Source organism: Solanum dulcamara, chromosome 2 (genome assembly GCF_947179165.1).
Source record: "Solanum dulcamara chromosome 2, daSolDulc1.2, whole genome shotgun sequence".
NCBI lineage: Eukaryota > Viridiplantae > Streptophyta > Magnoliopsida > Solanales > Solanaceae > Solanum > Solanum dulcamara.
The window spans coordinates 44610077-44632746 of record NC_077238.1 but is presented as its reverse complement, the minus strand read 5'-3'; the positions used below and the strand labels follow the sequence as shown (position 1 = coordinate 44632746).

General features: G+C 39.0%; 1 protein-coding gene and 1 pseudogene across 1 annotated transcript; both read left to right on the top strand.

Annotated features, from left to right (window-relative positions):
• The first annotated feature begins 2880 nt into the window (after positions 1 to 2880).
• On the top strand, positions 2881 to 3000 carry LOC129881240 (5S ribosomal RNA; annotated as a pseudogene).
• Positions 3001 to 15715: 12715 nt separating this feature from the next.
• On the top strand, positions 15716 to 16231 carry LOC129871488 (uncharacterized). The gene has a single exon (XM_055946412.1). It carries the CDS (start codon positions 15716 to 15718, stop codon positions 16229 to 16231), a length of 516 nt encoding a protein of 171 aa, XP_055802387.1.
• Positions 16232 to 22670: the final 6439 nt, after the last annotated feature.

Below are 22670 nucleotides of genomic sequence, written 5' to 3'. Positions count from 1 at the left end.
TCGTCTCCTCAACTAGTTCTTTAATTAGTTAAGGCGTTAACGAAAATTGGGCTGCACCTCCCCTTTAATGTGCCCTACCCAAATTTCCAATCACACCCTAATAACTACAGCCAACCATAAACAATAGCCTGCAATATATATACAATCAATTCACACCAACATTACATAATACAAACCCCAAACAACTTATTTAAAATTATCAAAATGTGAATTCTGGACAGCTTACTGTCTTGCATTGTCGCTTCGTTTCGAAGGGGTAATTGAGGGAAACAGGGCTTATGTCCTCCATGAAAGTTATATACATGTAGCTTAGGGTCGCATACAATTTCAAATGACCCCTACATCAATTATGTACAAAAAGATATTCCTAAAATACAAATAGCAGTCTGTGTAAGATGTTCAAAACCAAAATCTGGGCAGTACCTCCTCTATACTTCATCACCCTTTTTCGAGAAGATAAAAGCAAAAATGGATTTTTAAGGCTAAATGAAATTTATATACCTATGAAATATCTTTCCAAAACATATTGAATCACTTGAAATGAAGCTGTACAGAAGAAGTTATACTAATATTACTAACAACAGTCCCATTCAAAAATGGGTTTGTTAACTAGCTCTTAACGTTTTCTCTCTTTGTTCTTTGCTGATTTTTGGCTAATGAACAAGTTAAGAGTCACATAATACCTGTAAATACACCTCCACGTAATTGAGGAACACCGTAGATAATTAATTCATGGAGAAAAATTGGAGAACTTACCTTAGTTCCTCCAAGCTGCCTGTCTTCTCTTCTTCACGTTTTCTCTCTTCTTTTGGACTTGTTTTTGGCTGCAAAATGACTTAAGAGTCATTAATACACACACACACACATATATATATATATCTCCTCAATAGGTGAAACGTGTAATCCCCTAAGGGTGACACGTGTCCATCCCCCATTGGGCCAACATATACATGCTGCCAATAAGGGGCTGCCACGTGGCGTGGGGTCCACCTCCCCCAAGCAGGTGGGTCACCTTCTTGCTTGAGGTGCTGCCACGTGTCACTTCTCCATTGGCTGCCACGTGTCATCTTTTCACTGTTTTCGTGGGTTCGTAATCTCATCCTATTTTAGGAACCTATATAATCCATGCTACGTAAGCTTGGAATGTCCTTAAGTAGCTCAAGTATGTAAGACTTCTAAGTTAGTAGCTTACATAGGTAAGTCGAGTGCTACAACTCATCACTTGGCCTCCAATTCCTTTCGGATTCTTATGACTCTATTTCCAACCTTCTCTACTATGGGGTATCACATTCTCCCTTTCTTAGAGTTGTTTGATAGTGTCGTAGCGTATCCGACTCACATGATGATGTCTAAGGAACTTATAAGACATTCTGAGTTTTTAAAAGTGTGGGGTGTAACATCCTTCCCTCCTTTAGAACATTCGTCCCCGAATGTTAAACCAAACTTCCCTTAGCACCTTATACAAATCGTAGGGAGATTCTTTACTATTTCCATAACACATACTTCTATCCAAGTACTTAATATACGAGTTTCAGGAGTTGGGGTTACCTGCAGACATCTAGAATAGGTGTGAATACTTGTGTTTCATATTCTCTCTAGATTCTCCAGTCATCCTCTTTCTGGTTTTGGTTTTGCCACAATATGTTGACGGAAGGCACGTCTTTAGTCTATAATCTTCTAGTTTGCCGATCTAAGATGCCGATAGGTTGTTCCTGGCAGGATTCCATTTCTTGGACATCATCTATGGAATATACCCTGGGTGGCTCTTCAGTACCCTTACGAAGCATCCCTATCTGATAGACTGGGCGTATAGTTTTCAAATAAGGTTGTAAGCTCAACTTACCAGCTACTTTGCCCACTTTACGAGCAACTTGATACAGTTTAATATATTTTAGGTTAAGTTTCCTTTTCTGGGTGACCCTTTTATGAACATCTAATTATCAATTTGAACTCTATATGTCGATGCCGATTATCTGTATATCATTTCTGCCGACTTTGGGCTGTTAGTCAATAGCTTGCTTAATCATGTCGGGGCCTTTTTAGCTTAGTCTTTCTAACATCGACCCATCCAATAGGGGAATTATAAGTCTTGCTCTACCGGTCTTGTACGGGGCCATTGGGATACTAGATAGTAATTATTATTGTAGGCAACTTGATAAGTGATAGGTAATCATCCCAACTATTTTCGAAGTTAACAACACCAGCTTATGATATATCTTCTAGCGTTTAAGTGGTACACTTTAGTTTGGTCATCAGGTTCGAGGGTCAAGTAGTGTACGAAGACTTATCTGTCTTCCCAGTTTCTTTGCGGACTGATCCTCGGTAGTTAACTGTAACTTGGGCTCTTTTGTCTGGGATAATAGCTATGGGGACTCCGTAAGGTCCTACCACTCTTTTACTATATAATTTTACACCTTCTCGACTGATTAGGTAACCTTTGATTGAAGGAGCACGGGCTAATATCGTTAATCCCTAGGTAACATTCCCTCCAGAGTCATCTTTTGATGGAGTGCGAAGTGAGTCTTGTAGCCTTGGTCATATTATGGAATTTTCAACCTCATGTATTACTTCCTGTCTTCCGTAAATTACATCAATTGGTACCCTTACCTTTTCGGTTTTGCTTTTTTATCCTCAAAGTTGGCTGCCAAGTGGTGTCGAAATTCTCTCGCCCACTGGCCCATATAGCCATTTTGTGGTTTCCCTCTCATTAACTGGTACTATATTGAAGAACTGTGGCATTCGAGTGCGTCGTCAGTTAGCAATTAGCTAATCCTTCTTGTCATGCTTAAATACTTTTAACAATACCCTCAATGTAATTTATAGTACTCCAGGAACATAATCTCATGTCGTTTCTCCGCCGCTAGTTCAAATTCTTCCATCTCGCATGACCACACCTGCACTATCGCACTAAATTCCACCAGAATTTAGAAGTTAAGTGTGCTTGGGTGAGAGAAATACTGGGATGGGTGACCTCCTTGGAAAGTCCTCATGTCACGTTTCATGGTAATCCTTGTAATAATGTGCGGGGCACTCAACTTAGCCCAAGATTTGTCTTAGCGTCGTCTCACCAGTCTTTAGGTGTTGCCTTGCCCTTTTCTCTGTTAACTTGCAACCGGTATAGGGGTAGATCTTTAGTTCCACTACGACCATGTCCTTTTTTGGTCATTTTGGTTTAAATCCTCCGATTGTGTTCACCCCTTTTTGTACGCATCCATTCATTAGGGTTGGCTATCGAGTAGTGCTAAAGTTCATTCATATAGTGACCTCTAGAGCCACTTTTAGTTCTATCTATCCTTAGCTAGCATAGTTTTAAAGGAATTTGACATATAAGCTTGCCAATCTTATAGTAACCAGTTAGTCCGGTCCGTCTTATTTAAACCATTTCACAATTTTTCCTTACCCCCCCTTGTAACCTTGTTGACACATTCTCGTGTCATTCTTTACCTTTACGAGAATATGAGAGAGTGCAAGAAATACCTTGTCGCACTTCCTTCTATTTCCTTATTTACTCCTTGCTCATCTTCTACCATAGGAGTCTTGCTATTTCTTTTTCTTGGTTATTTATCTATCATAATATCATTTGCGACCAACTCTATAGCCAACATTTGGATTTTGATCTAACATGCTGTTATTATCCTTCGTAGTGTCTCTTGAGTTATTCAATGTCCTTTCATTGCTATATTCTTTTGCTTTTATACGTACCCACCTTCTAGCGTTATGTTATTCCAGGTCTTGCTGGAAACTTCTTAACACTATCTTGCATAGCATTCTAACTTCTATCCAATTATTGACGACTTCTAGATCCTTCTAACTTGGTTCAACAAAGGATCTTATTAAAGTTTAAGCATCCATCTTGAACATGTTTCCACATCAATTGCCTTTATCTTACCCTTTGCAGTTTTCTAACTTGCTTCCCCCCTTTAGAGGGTACTTATACCTTTATCCGCTTATACCTTACTATGTCCAATCTTAATTTAGTCCAGTCTCCTTCCCCAATGTACTTGGTACTATATCATGTCCTCGTCTTTCTGCATTTTTTTTGCCAACCTGATTATCCAGGTATGGAACCTTGGCTAAATTATGAAACGATGAGAACCTTTCCATGCATAGTGCGACATCTCATCTATTAATCTGTACTTAAGTAAGGGGACTAATGGAATACTCATCCAAGGCCATATTTTACTTAGGCGGTGCTAGTATTCCAACGATAACTGTTCAAGGTTCTTTTGAAATAGTAGCTTTATCCCAACTTATATCCTTTATTCCTTGGGGTGAATATAGGTTACACCAATTATTCCTTAAGTTTGCTGTCTTTGTGTTCTAGGGGTTCCATTATTTTTGGGGCAATGTTGTGTACACCTGTCATTCCTTTCTACCTTATGCCCCTTGCCCTTATTGTGTACCCAACACAGGCTTTTAACTTAGACAATGTATACCAAGTGTGCCTTCATAGTGGTCCTACTTTATCCCCGTATAATTGTGTCACACCGTTCAATTCATACTTACATATCCACCTTTTAGTTCGTACTCATATTCAGTTCCTGACATCTCTTTGAGGTGCTCCTGTCCGAAGCTCTTTCCCCAATTAGACGGTGGAGAACTATAAACTATTATCGTAACCCATTTTCCAACCATCGTTGGAAGAAACCAGAATCCCTGAAACATCACAGTACTTCTTTTAATACTTGACCTACCTGGTCTCATTCTGAGTTTATCCTCGAGTTATGAACAACTTATCTAATTTACAATTAGGAGTTGGGGGCTTGGTACTTTGAAAATGAGTGAAGATCAATTACTGGACATCTTCCCTTTCAACTTGAGCTTTTTTTTACAGCACAACTATGGCTGGAGATATTGTGGTCTGAATTGTACTGCTCAGACAGACTTTTGTTTCTCCGACATAAACTTCCCCAAGTAAAAAGGGTATCCCTTATTGACGACATGAAGAGTACATCTTACAACTTTAATTTGGCATAATATGGGTACTCGGTATCAATTTCCAAGACATGTTATAAAGTTCTATTTTATTCCTTTTTTCTTGTTTTGGGAAAATTTCGGCAGAGTTTCCTCTACACTTCTTACTATCCCACAACCTGCACGCAGAAAATACCAACAATGCCTCACAGGGACAACACACACATATATATATTCATATTATCTCACAGCCACACAGGGCTTTTAATATCATATCATATCATAGCCACACAAGGCTTTCAACGTCAACAATAATATAAAAATACTGGACTTACCTCGTATGTCCAACTTCAAACTATATCTGTTGCACTTCCTGTCTGCTTTCCTTTCAGGTTTCAACTTTACATTTCAATATTACTATAATACCTTACCCGATGGATATCTTCTGTGCCTTTACTTTACTTACCTGCGTGCTTCGTAATGTCCCATGTCGTCAATTACTTCCTTCGGTTGATGTCTTTCTTCTATTAAGATCCAAGGTTAGTATAAGTAATTTTTTCTATGATTCAGATCTATAGCACAATCTCAGATATAAAAGAAAGGTAACAACCTAAATGTCCTATAACCTCCTATTTATAGATGTGACACACAACACATCGATAATCAAGACTCTACTAGACACGGTCTGCAGACACTCCAAGGACGAACTGCTCTGATACCACTTCTGTCATGACCCAACCCCGTAGGCCGTGACTGGGGTCTGACTTGGACCCCCGTATACATATCTACTAGCTGTCGTCAAATTGAGCTGTAAATAACGTAATACAATATAACAGAACCCTATTGGGTGTTAACATTTTCTAAACCTGTAGCCTCTTTCATTTGTATCACAACATGAAAGGGAATGCCAGCCGACGAGGCTGCCATAACATAACCACACGAACAATATATCATATAGACCCAGCTGAACCAAACTGACATATACAACCCACATATACATATCTGCAGACCTCTAAGAATATCAATGACAATATATGGCGGGATAGGGCCCCCTCTGTACCCCTGAATAGATAAAATAGTTCTATACATTAGTGGTCAGTACCAAAAGCTAGGCTCCGATATGATGGAGCCTTTTCTAGCTGAGCTGAGCTAAATCCTAAGCTGACAGACTCCAAAACCTATATCTGTACCTGCGGGCATAAACGCAGCCCCCCGAGAAAATGAGGGATCAATACGACATATGTACTGAGTATGTAAAACATAACATAATACGACTAGAGGCATATCTGAAATAAAGAAGCAGGGGATAAAATATCAAATCAAAAACCTGTACCTAGAAAAGTAAAATCATGCATGCTCAAATTTTCAATATAGCCGGCCCTATTAGGGATCCGGTGAATCATATCTTTAGTAACATCACCTCCTTATTACAACAGATCATCATATCATCATATATATACATACGTACTCGGCCCTCTAGTGAGGGCGTGATAAACAATATAGTGGATTGTGCATAATTACTATTCCCAGCCCCGGGGTCGACGAAAGAAGTGTTACAGTATGCACGAGTAGAGTAGTAAGAAATAAAACATAGTTTAAATCATTATAGGAAACTCAATAAAGTCATCAGGTGAATCATCCCTGGAGATCAGGGCAGAAAGTATCTGACGTATAACCACTAAATGTCACTAAGGACTAGGTAAAAGAGAGTTTTGGAAATCTTAGACATATACTAGTATGAAATATCTTATAGTAGTTCGAGCGTTGGTTATCTCAAAGCCTTTTTTTTTTATAGAAAAGAGCTTAGTCGAATCAATCGTTATACAGTCATATAGAAGACTCGAGGAGTAGAAGTATAACTACTTTAAAAGTCTTAACATCCAGAAGTGATCCAGAGACCTGAAGTCATATTCAGAACCTAAGAGTGAAGTTTTCCCGAAGCTTTCATCATCTATAACCTACATCTAAGACATGCCAAAAGAAAGAGAAAAGATAGGCTTTACATACCTATGTAAAAAACATACCAAGAGAAGCTTCACATACCTCGTACGGTTTACTCTTTGTCCCATTCTCCTCGTCGTCCTTTTAACCTATTCAACATGAAAGTAATACGAATATCAACCACTCTTAACTGTCCAGCATCTTAGGTTGCACCTTAGTATTTATGGAACCTATTTCCTTGTTCGTCTCCTCAACTAGTTCTTTAATTAGTTAAGGCGTTAACAAAAATTGGGCAGCACCTCCCCTATAATGTGCCCTAATAAAATTTCCAATCACACCCCTAATAAATACAGCCAACCAACAACAACAATCTGCAACATATATACAAGAAATTCACACCAACATTACACAATACAAACCCCAAACAACTCACTCAAAATTATCAAAACGTGAATTCTGGACAGCTTACTATCTTGCATTGTCGTTTCATTTCGAAGGGGTAATTGAGCGAAACAGGCTTTATGTCCTCCATGAAAGTTATAGACATATTTCTTAGGGTCGCATAAAATTTGGAATCACCCCTACATCAATTCTGTACAAAAAGATATGCCCAAAATACCAACAGCAGTCCGTGTAAGATGTTCAAAACCAAATTCTGGGCAGTACCTCCTCTATACTTCATCACCCTTTTTCGAGCAGATAAAAGCAAAACTGGATTTTAAAGGCTAAATGAAAGTTATATACCTATAAAATATCTTTCCAAAACATATTGAATCACTCGAAACGAGCTGTACACAAGAAGTTATACTAATATTACTAACAACAGTCCTATTCAGAAACGGGTTTGTTAACTAGCTCTTAACGTTTTATCTCTTTGTTCTTTGCTGATTTTTGGCTAATGAACAAGTTAAGAGTCACATAATACATGTATATACACCTCCACGTGATTGAGTAACACCGTAGATAATTAATTCATGGAGGAAAATTGGAGAACTCCCGTAGTTCCTCCAAGCTGCCTCTTTTCTCTTCTTCACGTTTTCTCTCTTCTTTTGGACTTGTTTTTGGATGAAAAATGACTTAAGAGTCATTAACACACATGTATATATCTCCTCAAGAGGTGACACGTGTCAGCTCCTAAGGGTGACATGTGTCCAGCCCCCATTGGGCCAACACATACATGCTGCCAATAAGGGGCTGCCACGTGGCGTGGGGGTCCACCTCCCCCCAAGCAGGTGGGTTACCTACTTGACTCCAAGAAGGTGGGTCACCTTCTTACTTGAGGTGCTGCCACATGTCACTTCTCCATTGGATGCCACATGTCATCTTTTCCCCTTTCTTGTGGGTTAGTAATATCGTCCTATTTTAGGAACCTATGTAATCCGTGCTACGTAAGCTTGGTATGTCCTTAAGTAGCTCAAGTATGTAAGACTTCTAAGTTAGTAGCCTACGTAGGTAAGTCGAGTCCTACGACTCATCAGTTGGATTCCAATTCCTTCCAGATTCTTATGATTGTATTTCCAACCTTCTCTACTCTGGGGTATCACATTCTCCCTTCCTTAGAGTCATTTGATAGTGTCGTAGCATATCCGGCTCACATGATGATGTCTAAGGAACTTATAAGACATTTCGATTTTTTAAAAGTGTGGGGTGTAACAGGATAAAGCCTTGAGAAATCGGAGAACAAAAGGCCAAGCCTCTGCGAACTTAGCCCAGGGCCTGCGATCATAGAGGGTGAATCCTTCTGCACTAGATATCATCTAGAAAACTAATATTCACCAAGTTCAAATACTCTGACAGGGTGATTGATATTCGTTCGGAAAACTGTGCATGCAAATGAGATATGCTCCCCTCTAAATTCAACATTCCAGACATAATGGTGCATTCGAAATTCCCATACAAAGTCATTTTATTAAAAAGTGGGTCCCATATCCAGTACCATTTTTAGCCAACTTCTGCTATGGGACTTGAGATTAGACTAGAAGCCTCAGGAAGTGAACGAAGGGTCGTTCTAGACTAAACTCGACATTTTGGAGTTAACCGTGTTGACAAAATTCCAATTTGAGCGCATTTTCAAAGAATGTTGACAAAAGTCAATAGTAGGCTAAATTTCTAAGGAAAAACTCGTACCAATTACCTAGATACTGATTACCTCGATAATCATGCTGAACATTCTACTAACTTAATTTGGAAATACTAGAGTTGATAGAACCATCAAAATTCTGTTCTGAGGTTGTTTACCCAAAGTTATGACTGAAGTCAACTTTTAAAGTTATAAATGCTCCAAAATAGGGAAACCTAAAACCCAAATGAATGACCAGGTGATTGAAACCAGCAAGTCATAAATGACTTGGGGTCGCTATAGGAAAGATCTAAAAGCTGAAAAGGTCAAAAGATGAAAGAAATGACCTGAAGGGTCATTACAACATCCACTACTAAAAGAACTTTAGGCCGTGAAAGTAAAAGTACAACCACAACCTGGAGGCATGAAAAGATAAGGGTACCAATCCCACATGCTCTGCCAGAACCTCGGACACGCTCTCGGTTCGAACAACACAATCACAAAATTAGGCTAAGAGAAAAATCCTCAAATCTACTTCCAACTTTGAAAACTCCTCCAATTCCTTCTTGGGTTCCAACTCTCTTTTTCTTAGCCTTATCTTGACCAAAAAAATGGATTCATCCAAGGAAGACCAAATTTAGCCGAAACCACTGAAATGGGCAATGAAGGATCATGGAAAATACAACTCAACTAAAACTTCCAAATACTCGTCTTATGCTTCCAAGTCTCTTTTCTTCTAGCAACCCAGGGCATTCTGCTGGTCGTTAGCTATCTCGAATACTATAAACACTATCTAAAACTTTAAGAACCACACAATACTAATCTCAAAGGAGTTACATATCTATCTGAACATCGGCTTATGAAAACAACCCAAAATGAATGAGACAACCCAGGACAAAACCCAAAAGTCTAATCTTAACTTCAAAACCCATAATTAATGTAGAAAAACATAATCTTCTGAAATTGAATACTCCATTCCAAGGGACGGTTATCCCGCAAATGACAAGGCCTCACTGAGCCCAGGCGTAGTGACTTACTTCAGCACGGAACTTATGAAAAATAATCTGGCATCATGTTCCCACAAATCACTCTGCCACCTCAAATCTGAACCAACCATCTGAGTCCAAGGGAGACCAAGCTAGTAGGCGACATACAAGCATAGACAACCAATCAGTAATGGTCCAAGGGAATCTACTATCACTCATAAACACCGCAAGCTACCAAATATGCCAATAGCAAAACTTCAATCCTAAACAAAGTCCAAAATTCCACCTTCCATGATTTACTTTAACCCCATCCTATAGATGAAAGCTGAAGTCTGAACTCATCAATGTACACCACAATTCTGACTCCATAATAAAACTCATACCTCGGGAACTACCGGAGTATCTTAAAAGATTAAACGAACGAAGCATCGCAACACAACCGAGAATAAAACACGTTGGAAAGAAAGAGACGGACAAATAAGATTACCATATTAGCATCGAATGTTACAGTACCTTTCTCATAACTCCAACAACCATACTTCTCCCAGCGACCAATAAACCCAAGCACCAAGAATTCCAAAAAGAAACCAATCAGGTAGGAAAAAGAGAGCAAATCTTGACTCCGCAACCTAAGTACATGAAAATACCAAAAAGGCACAAAAATGCATTGACATGTAGAATCTACTACAACTCCAAAGATGATATACCTCTATTAACATACCATCTCAACAACCAATCTTTCAACTACGAACCAAATAATGCAAAGCAATGGAGATAGCTATCTAAGCCAAGAAAACCCAAAATGGCAGAGGAGTATTACTAATCAAAGCAACACTAGCTTTGCACAATGGTACAAGGAGACTTTCAACCACTAACCTAATGGTACGACATACAACTAAGGTGAACCTTAATGCCAACTAGATCCTTCGATATCACAACTACCAGAACTAACACAGCTTGTCTAGCTACCTATTTTTACAAGGATTGGCACCGCCATAAAATTGATGACAAGGGAGACAAAAAGGTAACAACTAACTAGCTCAAATACAAACTCAAACAGAACCTTCAAGATAAGTCATAAAGAGTTACTCAATTACTACTCTCCAATATAGGAACTTGACCTAGTCAATCCACTACTTAAAAAAATCAACTACGGAGGTAAAACACATACACATAGGTCAATATAAGGTAGCCACAAAAGTCAGGAGATAGATAAGAAGTAAAATAAGGACGTATAGGTTTGAAAACCCCAAAACCACACAAAAAGAGCAATACAGAGCAAAATAAGGAAATCAAGCATCTGCAACCAATACTTGGATCTTCAACCTCTGAATGAACTATGAAAGCATAAAACAAATCGTGGCAAACCTTGATCTGAGTACTTGAGACATCACCAGCAATATTCTAGGCACTACCTATAACTAGAGGCATCATAATACCATGATACTGAACTGGCTGAGCAAAATGTGTATGGGTCATATACTGGAAGCACTCTCTAGACCAATGACCCAGCTCTTCACAGGTATGGAAAGGTCCAAAGGCTATATCTTGGTAACTAGGAGGATTCTAAACTATCTAAAATATCAACTCTCGCCTGGAGAACTCTAGGGATGGTGGTCAAACATCTGACAATTATAGCATCCTTTGAAGTTTGAAGCACAATGTAAAGAACGTGGAGAACTCTTCTGGCGGCCCCTAACAAAATATGGTCCATCTCTAATACCCAAAGATCCACCTCGATGCATGTTACCACTATGCTAATGGAGAGGCCTTTCGCCACTATCCATAAGCCCCAAGACATGCCTACTTCACGGCTCTCATATGACCAAACACCTGAGTAAAGGTAGACCCAGCCTCTATCAAGCGCTCTAACATCAATCAAAGTGGCAAAGATAATCCCCTGATGAACTCCTGACTCATATCCATATTCGTAAGGGATGATGTTGGGTTATTCCCAGCCCACTTAAGAAATTTCATGACATACTTCAACACTAATGATAAAACCTACTAGGGAACAACCAACCCATTTCTGGCCTGAGAACCATTCGACGAAGCTCTAGTAGAACCTGCTGACACTTTGATCGTATCCACTGGAAAACTCGTGCTATCCAACTAACAAAGAATGGATTCCAAATGATCAGTTTAGAGATTATTCAAAGTAAGGACACGTGATAGGAGTCAAGAACAAAATTCCCTAAAAATGCCCTATAACCTTCCGAAGATAGGATACGGAAGTCTCTGCACCATTCTATAGGACTGTACTAGACATTTCCCTCATCCCAAAAATATCGGTCTACCTAGAGCTCTAATACCAACTTGTCACGACCTATTTTATAAGGTCTTGATAGTACCTACTAACACCCATTATCAGGTAAACCTAACCCTTAATCCTTAGCCCGGAAGTAGAGGTAATGGACTATCAATTAGAAGATGAATAAATAGAGCGAAAAGTATGAAATAATAAGAAGAAAGGGCACAACTAAAACAAATACAAGAAACCACCCCAAGATATGGCATCGGTCAGTAATTGAGCATCTAAATCAAGATACAAATACAAGGCTCTTATAAATATAATATGGGTACAGACAGTCTTTGAAAGCAAGTAAAGACTAGTCCTAATCCGTCATGGATTGAAATCAGCAACTCCGAATGCCAAAAGCTCACCAAATCTCCAAATCAGAAGCTACTCCTCACCAGTCCAAATCAATCGTGATAATTCGTACTATGATCTGTAAGGGGAAGAAGTTTAGTATGTGTACCAAATAAATGGTACTCAGTAGGCATAGGCCGACTTAGCTCCACAGATAAAGCAAGTCTAAATGACGTATAATCAGGTAAATACTGCATAATTAACTAATAAGGAATTATCACAATAATGACAGAAAACAAGACAAGGAGACTAGAGATATAGAAAAAGGAGAAAATTCAAACAAAAGCACCTTAAATTTAATCTAACAACCTATTTACAGAAAGAAGGCATCATAGGAGTCTACTAATGCAGATGTAGTGCTAAAGGCAATGCTAACCCCATAGTCACCTAGGAACTATTCCGATTGAGCCCAACAGGGAGTATCAACCACAATCTAACTTAAATACCATGTAGAACAACTATCAATACAACCAAAGGTAAGTATAAGTAATATCAAATAATAATCGATCAGATGCTCATACCCCCATAAGGTACAAAAAATGAGAAATATATTCCCCATCCCACAAAATTTGGGGATTAAACAATAAACAAGTACACTAATGATAGGTGATGCTGAAGAATATAAGTCTGAAGTAAAAACCAATAACATCATCGGTGGCTCTAAGTGATCAAAAACAATAAGTATATAGACCAACCTTGTCCCCCAGCCTGCCAGGTGGGATTCTTACGACTCTCTCATCTAGTTTAGTAGTGCACTGACCAGAAGGATTTATGGGAAGTCCATATATACTACTTGGGCTCAAACTAGATCTTACATAGATATATAATATCCCTATACTGGTACCGGAGAGTGAGCAGCCAAGCCAATGTAGAAAGGGCGATACTGCGCCGGATATTAGCAAACTAGTACCCTTGAACTGTGACACCCTGAAAAGGTGCCACCTAGTCAGCAATAAACTTCTAGGTGCATGGCGTCGATGTGCCGGATAGCCATATAAAACCAAGCACATCCCAGATGCCTCTAATGCCTCAAGTAGAAAAAGAAGTACGTCCCCAATACCTCATAAGTTTCAAAACCAATGATCTAGTAACCTAGGTGGTACAACTCCAGTAAACCTAGTTTAAAAGTAGTGAAAGCGTAAGAATGTCCTCTTAAAATAGTATTGAAAATCCATAAAGATTTTGGGATCGTACCACAAAATGAGTGAATATGCTCAATCGATGCATGTATGCCATCAATAGTATTCAAACAAGGTACATGCAGTCCAAATAGTACATCAAGTCATACTATACTAACAAGGCAAAGGAAAAAACCTGGGGTTGAATCACTCATCGAATATGGCCTCGGGCCTAACAATGAATAATAGACATGCCAGACATCATAAGCCTATCGCCAAACAAAAGCAAAACAATTGAGATATAGCTTAAAATCTTATAGGGTGATAAATATCTCTAGGAACCTACCTCAAAAATGCCATCTCAGCTCTCAACAAGCATTGTTAAGCCATAGATATGGCTATGACAAGCCTCAAAGATCTCCAGCACTAGCACTAAGTTACACCAACCATCATAATCCCTCTCGAAAGCTACACCTAGCTATAAGGACACTAGAACATAAACTAAAGCATATAAGGCTCAACCACAGCCTAAGGCCAAGAATATCAATCCTAAGAAGGATAATTTCATCCAACCATAATGCAACCAAAACCACAAGCCTAAAATAAGGATCTCAAGATACTATTCTAGTCTAAGTACCAACTAGAGTCAAGAAAATAAGATGAAAGGACCCTAAACCCGGCCAATACTAGCCTAAATCATATGCAATAGATACAAGACAATATCTAAAAGAACTCAGTCAAAAGGGGGAGACCGTAGCCTACCTCAAAGTCAAACACGCATGCTCTAAATCCTCTAGAATAATGCTCTCAACCTCCGAATCATCTCCAGTCGCTGCCTTGCTAAAATATATTGATCACCTTATCAATACAAATGTTTTAAGACTGAATTCATATTTTTCAGACACAGACCCAAAATTATGTCTAAAATGATATTGTGGGACCGAACCAAGAATCCTAAATTTGACTCAGTAAAAATGTATATTTGAGATTAACGAACTTTTGATTAAACTTATAGCACAATTCGATGCTCTGAAAATACAAAAATCTTTATGGGGTGAGTTTCTCAAAGACAAGTAATGTCAAAGGTCTAATTTTATCACTAAAAAATGGCATACTGGACAATCACTAGTCTAGAAACATTTGATGAAGAATAAGCACAAAGTTGAACCTCATATCTAATGGCAAATCCAGTCTGGTTCATGCCTCTTTTGGTGGGATAATTGGTTGGGAGTTAGGCCATTAGCAAATTTCAGATCTGCAAGTACTAGAATGAACAACACTAAGGTCTCTTCTTTCTTTATCAATGGCCAATGGAATGTAGACTTTGTTATTAAAGAAGCTCTTCCTTAGTTTGTCTTTAACATTCTGGGAACTCACATAAATTATCACCCTCACAAGATTGATCAAGCATACTGGACACACAAAAATAGTGGGGAGTTTAGCTGCTCCTCTATATGGGATCTTATCAAGGATAAAAGGAATAAGACAAGGATCAATTGTCAAACTTGGCACAACCACATACCTTTTCAATGCTCTTTTCTGCTATAGAGAGCACTTAGAGGGAAGCTACCAACCAATAAAAAGCTCATCAATTTTGGACAATCCCCATGTCAATTCTACTACTGCTACAAACCAGGCCAGGACATAATTGACCATATATTGTTACTGGACACTTTGCCAAGAAGATTTGGAGTGTATTTTCTGATTTCCTAGGAATTAACAAGGACTACACACCCCTTAGAAATTTGATAATAAGGTAGTGGTCGACCAAACACAAGAATGATGTTCATAAACTGATCCTCCAATCTATCCCTATTTTCATATGTTGGAATCTATAGAAGAATAGATGTGCTGTCAAATTGGTGGGAAATAATCTAATCTTGCCAGAGTAATGTACTTAGTGTCCAAATATACATCCTACTTACTGAGTACTACATACCCATATATCAGTTGGCCAATCAGCTGGAAGGAACAACTCCTTCTAGTGGACAAATGCACTCATGAAATCAAGGTTAGAACTGTCTATTAGAGGAAACCATTAGCACACATGGTGAAGTTGAACACTGATGGCAGTGCATTCCACAATCCTGAAAAAATTGGCAGGGGAGGACTTCTCATAAACTCCCAAGGTGACCTTATCTTTGCATATTCAGTCTCTTTTGGAGAAGGGACAAACAACCAATCAAAGATAATGGTTGCCATCTTTGGCTTATCTTGGTGTCTTCAATTAGGATACACCAATGTCATCTTAGAGGTTCACTTTGAGATGCTCATCATATGGATCAAACAACAAGCCAAGCCCCTTTGGTCTATCAAGGAGCACTTGCACAGTTTGCAGACCATCACTCAACATTTCCAGAACTTCAAGTGCAATCACACCTATAGAGAAACTAATTGTGCAGCTGATACCTTGTCCAAACACAGTCACAAATGCTCTAATCCTGAAATTTACTTCACTAAGCAAAAGCTTCCCAAAGAAGAAAGATCCTATCTTGAACTTGACAAACTTGGAATGGCTAATTTCAGAAGAAGAAGACTCAAGAGGATCAAGAAACCACCATGAGCTTTCCTTTTTGATTTTTCTATTTTGGTGCTAGGTAGTCTTCACACCGATTATCTCTAATTGTAGTTATATCTTTTTTGAAGAATACTTAGTTAGGATTATAGTGTAAAGGGTTGAGTCTCCCTTGTTTATTGATTTCCTAGATACTTTGTAGTGAGAGGAGTCCTCTCATAGGTGCATAGTTACCTAGGGGCCATTGTATTCTATTTTCTACTCTTGTGTAGGTACAGTACAAAGCTGTAGCATCCAATTTGTGCAAAAATTGAAGCAACAGTTTGGTTAAGTATGATGCTCTCAATCAGATTTCAAGAAGGCTTCTAGAAGGAAGATAGTGGTCACACACTAAGCCACCTAGGAGCAGTTTTCAGCAACAACTTACAAAAACCTGTTGGGGGAGTAGATCATATTTTTGAGCTTTGCATGGTGTGCTCATCAACAAGATCCTCAACTACACCAACCAACTACAGGACTGTGATCTTCTTGTAGGGTTGTTCCTTTTTCTATTATAGTTTTCCTTATCTATAATTGTATGGACTTTTCCTTATATTTATGTAAGGGGAGAGTCTCCCTCATTTACTCTTTCTTATAATTATTGTATTGAGAGGAGTCCTCTCTTAGCTGCATAATATAAGTTGACTCTATCTTGTAATTGGGGATAAGTCGAATAGCCTTAGTAGGCTAATCGACTTATGAACCACCATAGTTTTAGCGGTAAGGTTTATGTCCTCCTCCTTGTAATTTTGTGTTATTATATTATGTTAAGGCTTAGGGGTATTCGGCTCAACTCCTGACCACCATGAGGGGTAAGATCCTTGGGTAAGGTCTGTTTAATAAAAAAAATGCAAATCAACCCATACATCATTTCATCATTAAAGGATAATTCAAGAAGGAGGGAATTCCCTTAGGGAGGGATTTTTACATCAAATAATGCTTTAACAATAGAAACTAATCACACCATGACATTTCTTGTGGAAAACCTCACAACTTAATCTCAAGAATCTCTGCAAATGGATAAAAAATGGTCAAGAAATAAGTCCCAAAAATTCATTAAGAATCCACTTCAAAAATTGGGCAACACAACATCTAATTCAGAAAACTTACGTCCAACAAAGCTTCCAAAGCTCTTCCTGAGCTCACCAATACGTTCCCCTCAAAATTTTCTTAAAGTAGACCCTTGAATCGCCACAATTGAGCTCAAAACGAGTGATATATTACCCTTGGAATAACTTGAAAAGGGCTGAAATGTGTGGCCTTTTAATCAAAGGGACATGCCAACATTTCCCTTCGTGAACGCGACCTAAGAGGCCTGCAAATGCGAAGGTCAAAAGGAAGGACCACAAAGTCGAAGGCAAAGGGGATAAGGCTCTATGACCTCATCCAAGGCCTCGCGAATGCAGAAACTAAAGGGCCAAGACTCTATGAAAGTGGACCAAGGCTCGTGATCGCAGAAGGAAAATCCTCCTGCACCAGATACCAGCTTAAATGCTAATATTCACCAAGTTCAAATACGCTAATTGGGTGCTCGAAATTCGTTCGGAATCCCTTGCGCACAAATGAGATATGCCACCCCACTAAATTCAATATTCCAGACTCAATGACATATTCAAAATTTCCATACGAGGTCATTTGAGGGATTCTCTACTATAGAGCCACCTTTGACTCGGTTGACTCGCTAGGATGTTATGTGTGGTCAAAGAAGTGTGAGAGGATCTTTCTAAGGCTCGAGGAGTTATTTACAACCACTTTTATATTAACTCTTCAAGTTGAGGGCAAGGGATTCACCATTTAATGTGACGTATCCGACATTGGTTTGTGTTGTGTACTAATGCAACAGTGTCGGGTTATTGCTTATGCGTCGAGACAATATAAGCTTCATGAGCGAAACTACCCCACTAATGACTTAGAGTTGGCGGAGGTAGTTTTTATGATTATGATTTGGAGGCACTACCTGAATGGGGTTCGATGGGAGATTTACACTAATCACAAGAGACTCTAATATATTTTGAGCTAGAGGGATCTAAATTCAAGGCAGCATTACTGGATTGAGCTCTTGAAGGACTACAACCACTCTATTCTCTACCATCCGAGCAAAGCGAATATAGTAGCGGATGCCTTGAGTCAGAAGGCAGTGAGTATGGTTAGTATAGACTTCCTTTCTACTATAGAGTTACCATTCACTTTGGATATCTAATTTTTAGCTAACCAGATTATTTGACTTAACATATACAACTCCCAGTGTGTGTTAGCTTATGTGGGAGCCCAGTCATCTCTATTGGATCTAATTTGTAGCTGTCAGTTTGAGAATGAGGATTTAGTTGCATTTGAGATTGAGTTTTAGGAGGTGACACTATCCAGGCTATACTAGATTCAGATGGAGTTTTGAGGTTTGGTGGATGTCTCTGTGTTCTAAGAGTTGGGGGCTTAATTTAGTTGATCGCAAGGCCCATGATTCCATATATTTTATCCATCCGGGCACCACTAAGATGTATCATGACTTGATGCAACAATACTACTAGAGCAGCATGAGGAGATATATTATGGAATATATGTCACGTGGCTTGAGTTGTCAGCGAGTTAAGGCCTCAAATACTCGACCGGGTGGAGAGCTTTAGAGATTACCCATTCCCAAGTGAAAATGGGAGTGAATCACTATAGATTTCATTGTGGGGTTGCCTAGCACTTCTCTGGTCTTGGTAGACCAAGTCAGCATACTTTGTTTCCATTCACACTTCCTACAATGCTGAGAGGTTTTCCTATATATACATTTGGGAGGTAGTTCGCCTTCATGATGTGCCAGTGTCTATCATTTCATACCAGAGCTCATAACTTTCCACCCGCAGACTGATGCACGGTATAGGCTTGATGCAGAAGGCCTTAGATCATGTCAGGGTGATCCAGGATAGGTTTATGATAGCCTAGAGTAGACACCAGAGTTATACAGATCATAGGCGGTGATTATTGAGATTTGCCGTCGGTGACAAAGTGTTCTTTCGTGTATCATCCATGAAGGGTGTGATAAGATTTGGTAGGGGGTCAAGCTTAGACCCAAGTATATTGGCCCTTTTGAGATATTTAGGATAGTTGGTGAGGTTGCATATGAGTTAGCTTTGCCCCCTGCCTTTTCAACTATTCATTGAGTTTTTCATGTTTTAATGCTATAACAGTATATTCCAAATGAGTTCCATGTACTTCAGTATGATGCAGTTGACTTGGACTATCGTTTGAGATACATTAAGGAGCCAATTGCTATTTTGGTCAGAGATGTCAGGAAGTTGCGTACCAGAGCTATTTCTATAGTTAAAGTCCATAGGAGGCATCATCTAGTCAAGGAGGCTACATGGAAGGCCGAGCATGAGATGCAAGAATAGTTCTCTGACTTATTTGAGCCTTTAGGTACTCCTTGACTCTTACTTTCACGGATGAAAGTTCTTTTAGTAGTAGATGATTTAATGACCCTACAGGGCTTTTTTGAATTGAATCATTCATTCCATTGTTAAGAGCGTTCCTATAGCAATCCCAAGTCATTTATGACTTGCTGGCACTGACTGTTGTGTTGTCTGATCATTTATTTTGGTTTTTGGCCTATTTCCCTGTTATGGAGCTTTTATAACTTGAAAGATTGACTTTGGTCATAACTTCAAAAAAATGACCTCAAAATGGAATTCTGATGGTTCCATCAGCTCTATAATTTCCAAATTAGGCTAGTAGCATGGTTGACACAAGTAGCGAGGCAATTGGTACGTGTTTGGGGCCATTTTATACCTTTGCCTTTGAAATTTGGCCTATGGTTGATTTGGTCAACATTCTTGGAAACCAAACTTGAATGAAAATTCTGATAGCATAGTTAGCTATGGAATGTTGATAGTCTAGAATGACCCGTCATTTTCTTCCTGAGGCTTTTTGTCTAATCTCGAGGCCTCTTATGGAAATAGGCTCAAAATAGCACTTGGGTGTGAGACCCACTTTTTATTAAAATGAGCTCATATGGGAATTTTAAATGTGTCCTTGAGTCCAAAACATTGAATTTGGTGGTACCATATCTCGATTGCACACACGAGGTTCCAAGCGAATTCTAAACACCCTGTCGGAGGATTGGACATGCCAAAGTCCATTTTGCACTAGCTGAGTCTGGTGACGTTTCTAATGCGACTCCGAGTCACTAAAAAGAGTGTCACTAAAGCGACTGATCACTTAAGTGAATTTCTATCGCTAAAGCGATGCCTGCCTCTTGGTGGGTGTCGCTTAAGAGATCACCGGGGGGTCACTAACGCGACATCAGAGAGTCATTCTTAAGACCCCTTTTCTAGATTTTCTCTCCAACTTAAAAATTCATTTTCTCCTACAATTCTTGAGGGATTTGGGCGATCCAAAAGGCTAAAGTTTGTGGATTGTTAAGGGGAACCTAGTGGTGTATTCATAATTAGGATTTGAGGCTTCCTTTGATGTAAGTTTCCTTTTTTTCATGTGTTTCTAGTGTTCTTGGGCTTTGTAGTTGGTCATTAATGCATGTTAGGTTTGAGACTATTTTGGTGTGTGAATTGTGTTTCCTTTTGGAACATGAGCTGGGGATAATAATTAGAGCCCATTCTCGGTGTTAATTCTGTGAGTTATGTAGTGAGTCTCATAATTCCTAATTTTGACTCCAAAATTGGCCCATCTCTGAATTTGACAATTATGGTGTTATAACGATCATATTAACGTTGTGATTCTAATATTGATAGCGTGGCAATGTTTGGAGGCTGCTCGAAAGGGAAAAGCTCAATATTTTTGAGTTGGAGCATGTATGATTGTCTTATAGGTAGGCTACAATTTTCCCCTCGTGAGATTAAACATGTTTAGGCAATTATATTTTGAATTATACGAGTGGGAGGGGTTTGGGTGTCGAGCATAATAAATTCCTAGAATTGAAATCCTAGGCTTTATTTTGGGAAATTGTTCAATTGTTTAAGCATGACTCCTATTATTGTTGGTCATCCATACTATGTGATGCCTGTTGTGCCTTTGGTTATATATTTGGAAACATGTTTGGCCTTAGTCTAGGATTAGACTAGGGTTACCTTAGACTTGTGCATTTTTGGTGCTGTTGGGACTTAGAACTTCTCCAACATTATCTTGGGCTGTTAGCTCCCTGTAGACTAATATAGCAGACTTGAGTCTTATAGTTTGAGCTTTAGCTAGGAAGTAACACAACTTGTAACCTTACTCCATAATGCCGTATTATCCTATTGGTCCTATATTGCTTGGTTCTTGATTTTGGGGGTCTTCTCGATGATTCTGGTTGTATATAGTTTGGGCTGGAGTGATGTATTAATGACACTCAATTTGGGTACTCCCCGTGATGCTCTGTTGGATGCTGATTCTAATTTGGTTTGATCCCTTCGCTACAGTTATCAGGCTAGAGCCTGTGGTCTAGCTTACTTTTGTTCGACTCCTTAGCTACAGTTACCCGATTGAAGTCAGTGGTCTAGCTTATTCACATCGACTCATTTGCTACAGTTACCCGGTTGAAGTTCATAGTCCATCTTATATGTGATTCAATGCCAGATTCCCTGATGAATCTTTGGTTCAAGTCTTCATCTACTCTCAATTTTTAGGTTAAAGTTTTAGGTTTTTGGGTTGGTTTGATTCATGTTTGGGAAATTGGTGGTATTATTGGAACTCTATTACCTCCATCTATTTTCATTCTACTATCTTTGATCTTGTCGGGCTCATGGGAGTCTGTTCAGGTTGTTACCTTATACTTTTGCACGAGTGTAACCGTCGAGTTTATGGGAGCCCAGTGGATTTAGCTAGATTCTTTCTCTTTGTTTGTTGAGTACGATCGTATACATACCTACATTTACTTCTTTCCCTGTATTTGGTTGTGGTCATTTAATAACATTTCCATTTACTTTTGTTTATATTGCTCAGTCGACCTATGATTCCTACTAGGTACCTGTTATTTTTGTATTCATACTACACTCTGAATCTATTTTCATGATGCAGGTCCGATTACTAGCTATTGGTGTTGATTCGAGCTAGCTGCGGTCATGATCGGAGGCGAGGATGAGCATATTTCATTCTGGATTTACCCGTCTCCCTTTGTATATATATTTTTTCTATCTTTTTCTCTATGAAACAGTCTTGTTTCTATGCTCGACTTTTGGTACTTGTATTCATTTTGTAGTAGCTCTATACATGTGACTTCTATGTTCTATGAGGATTTATTTATTTGTATATATTTAGCTTTATATACGGCCATTCATATATGTTCCTATTATTTCATTACTATTCTTGGATTGAATTGTGGGTCTTCTACCCTGATATCCCATTACTCACAGTTTTGGGATATTGGTCGGCTTGCCTATAGGTGGGACATAGTAGGCGCCATCATAACCTGAGAAATTGGGTTGTGACAATTCCTCTCAAACCAACGATGCTGGTCAACCTAGAGCTCTGA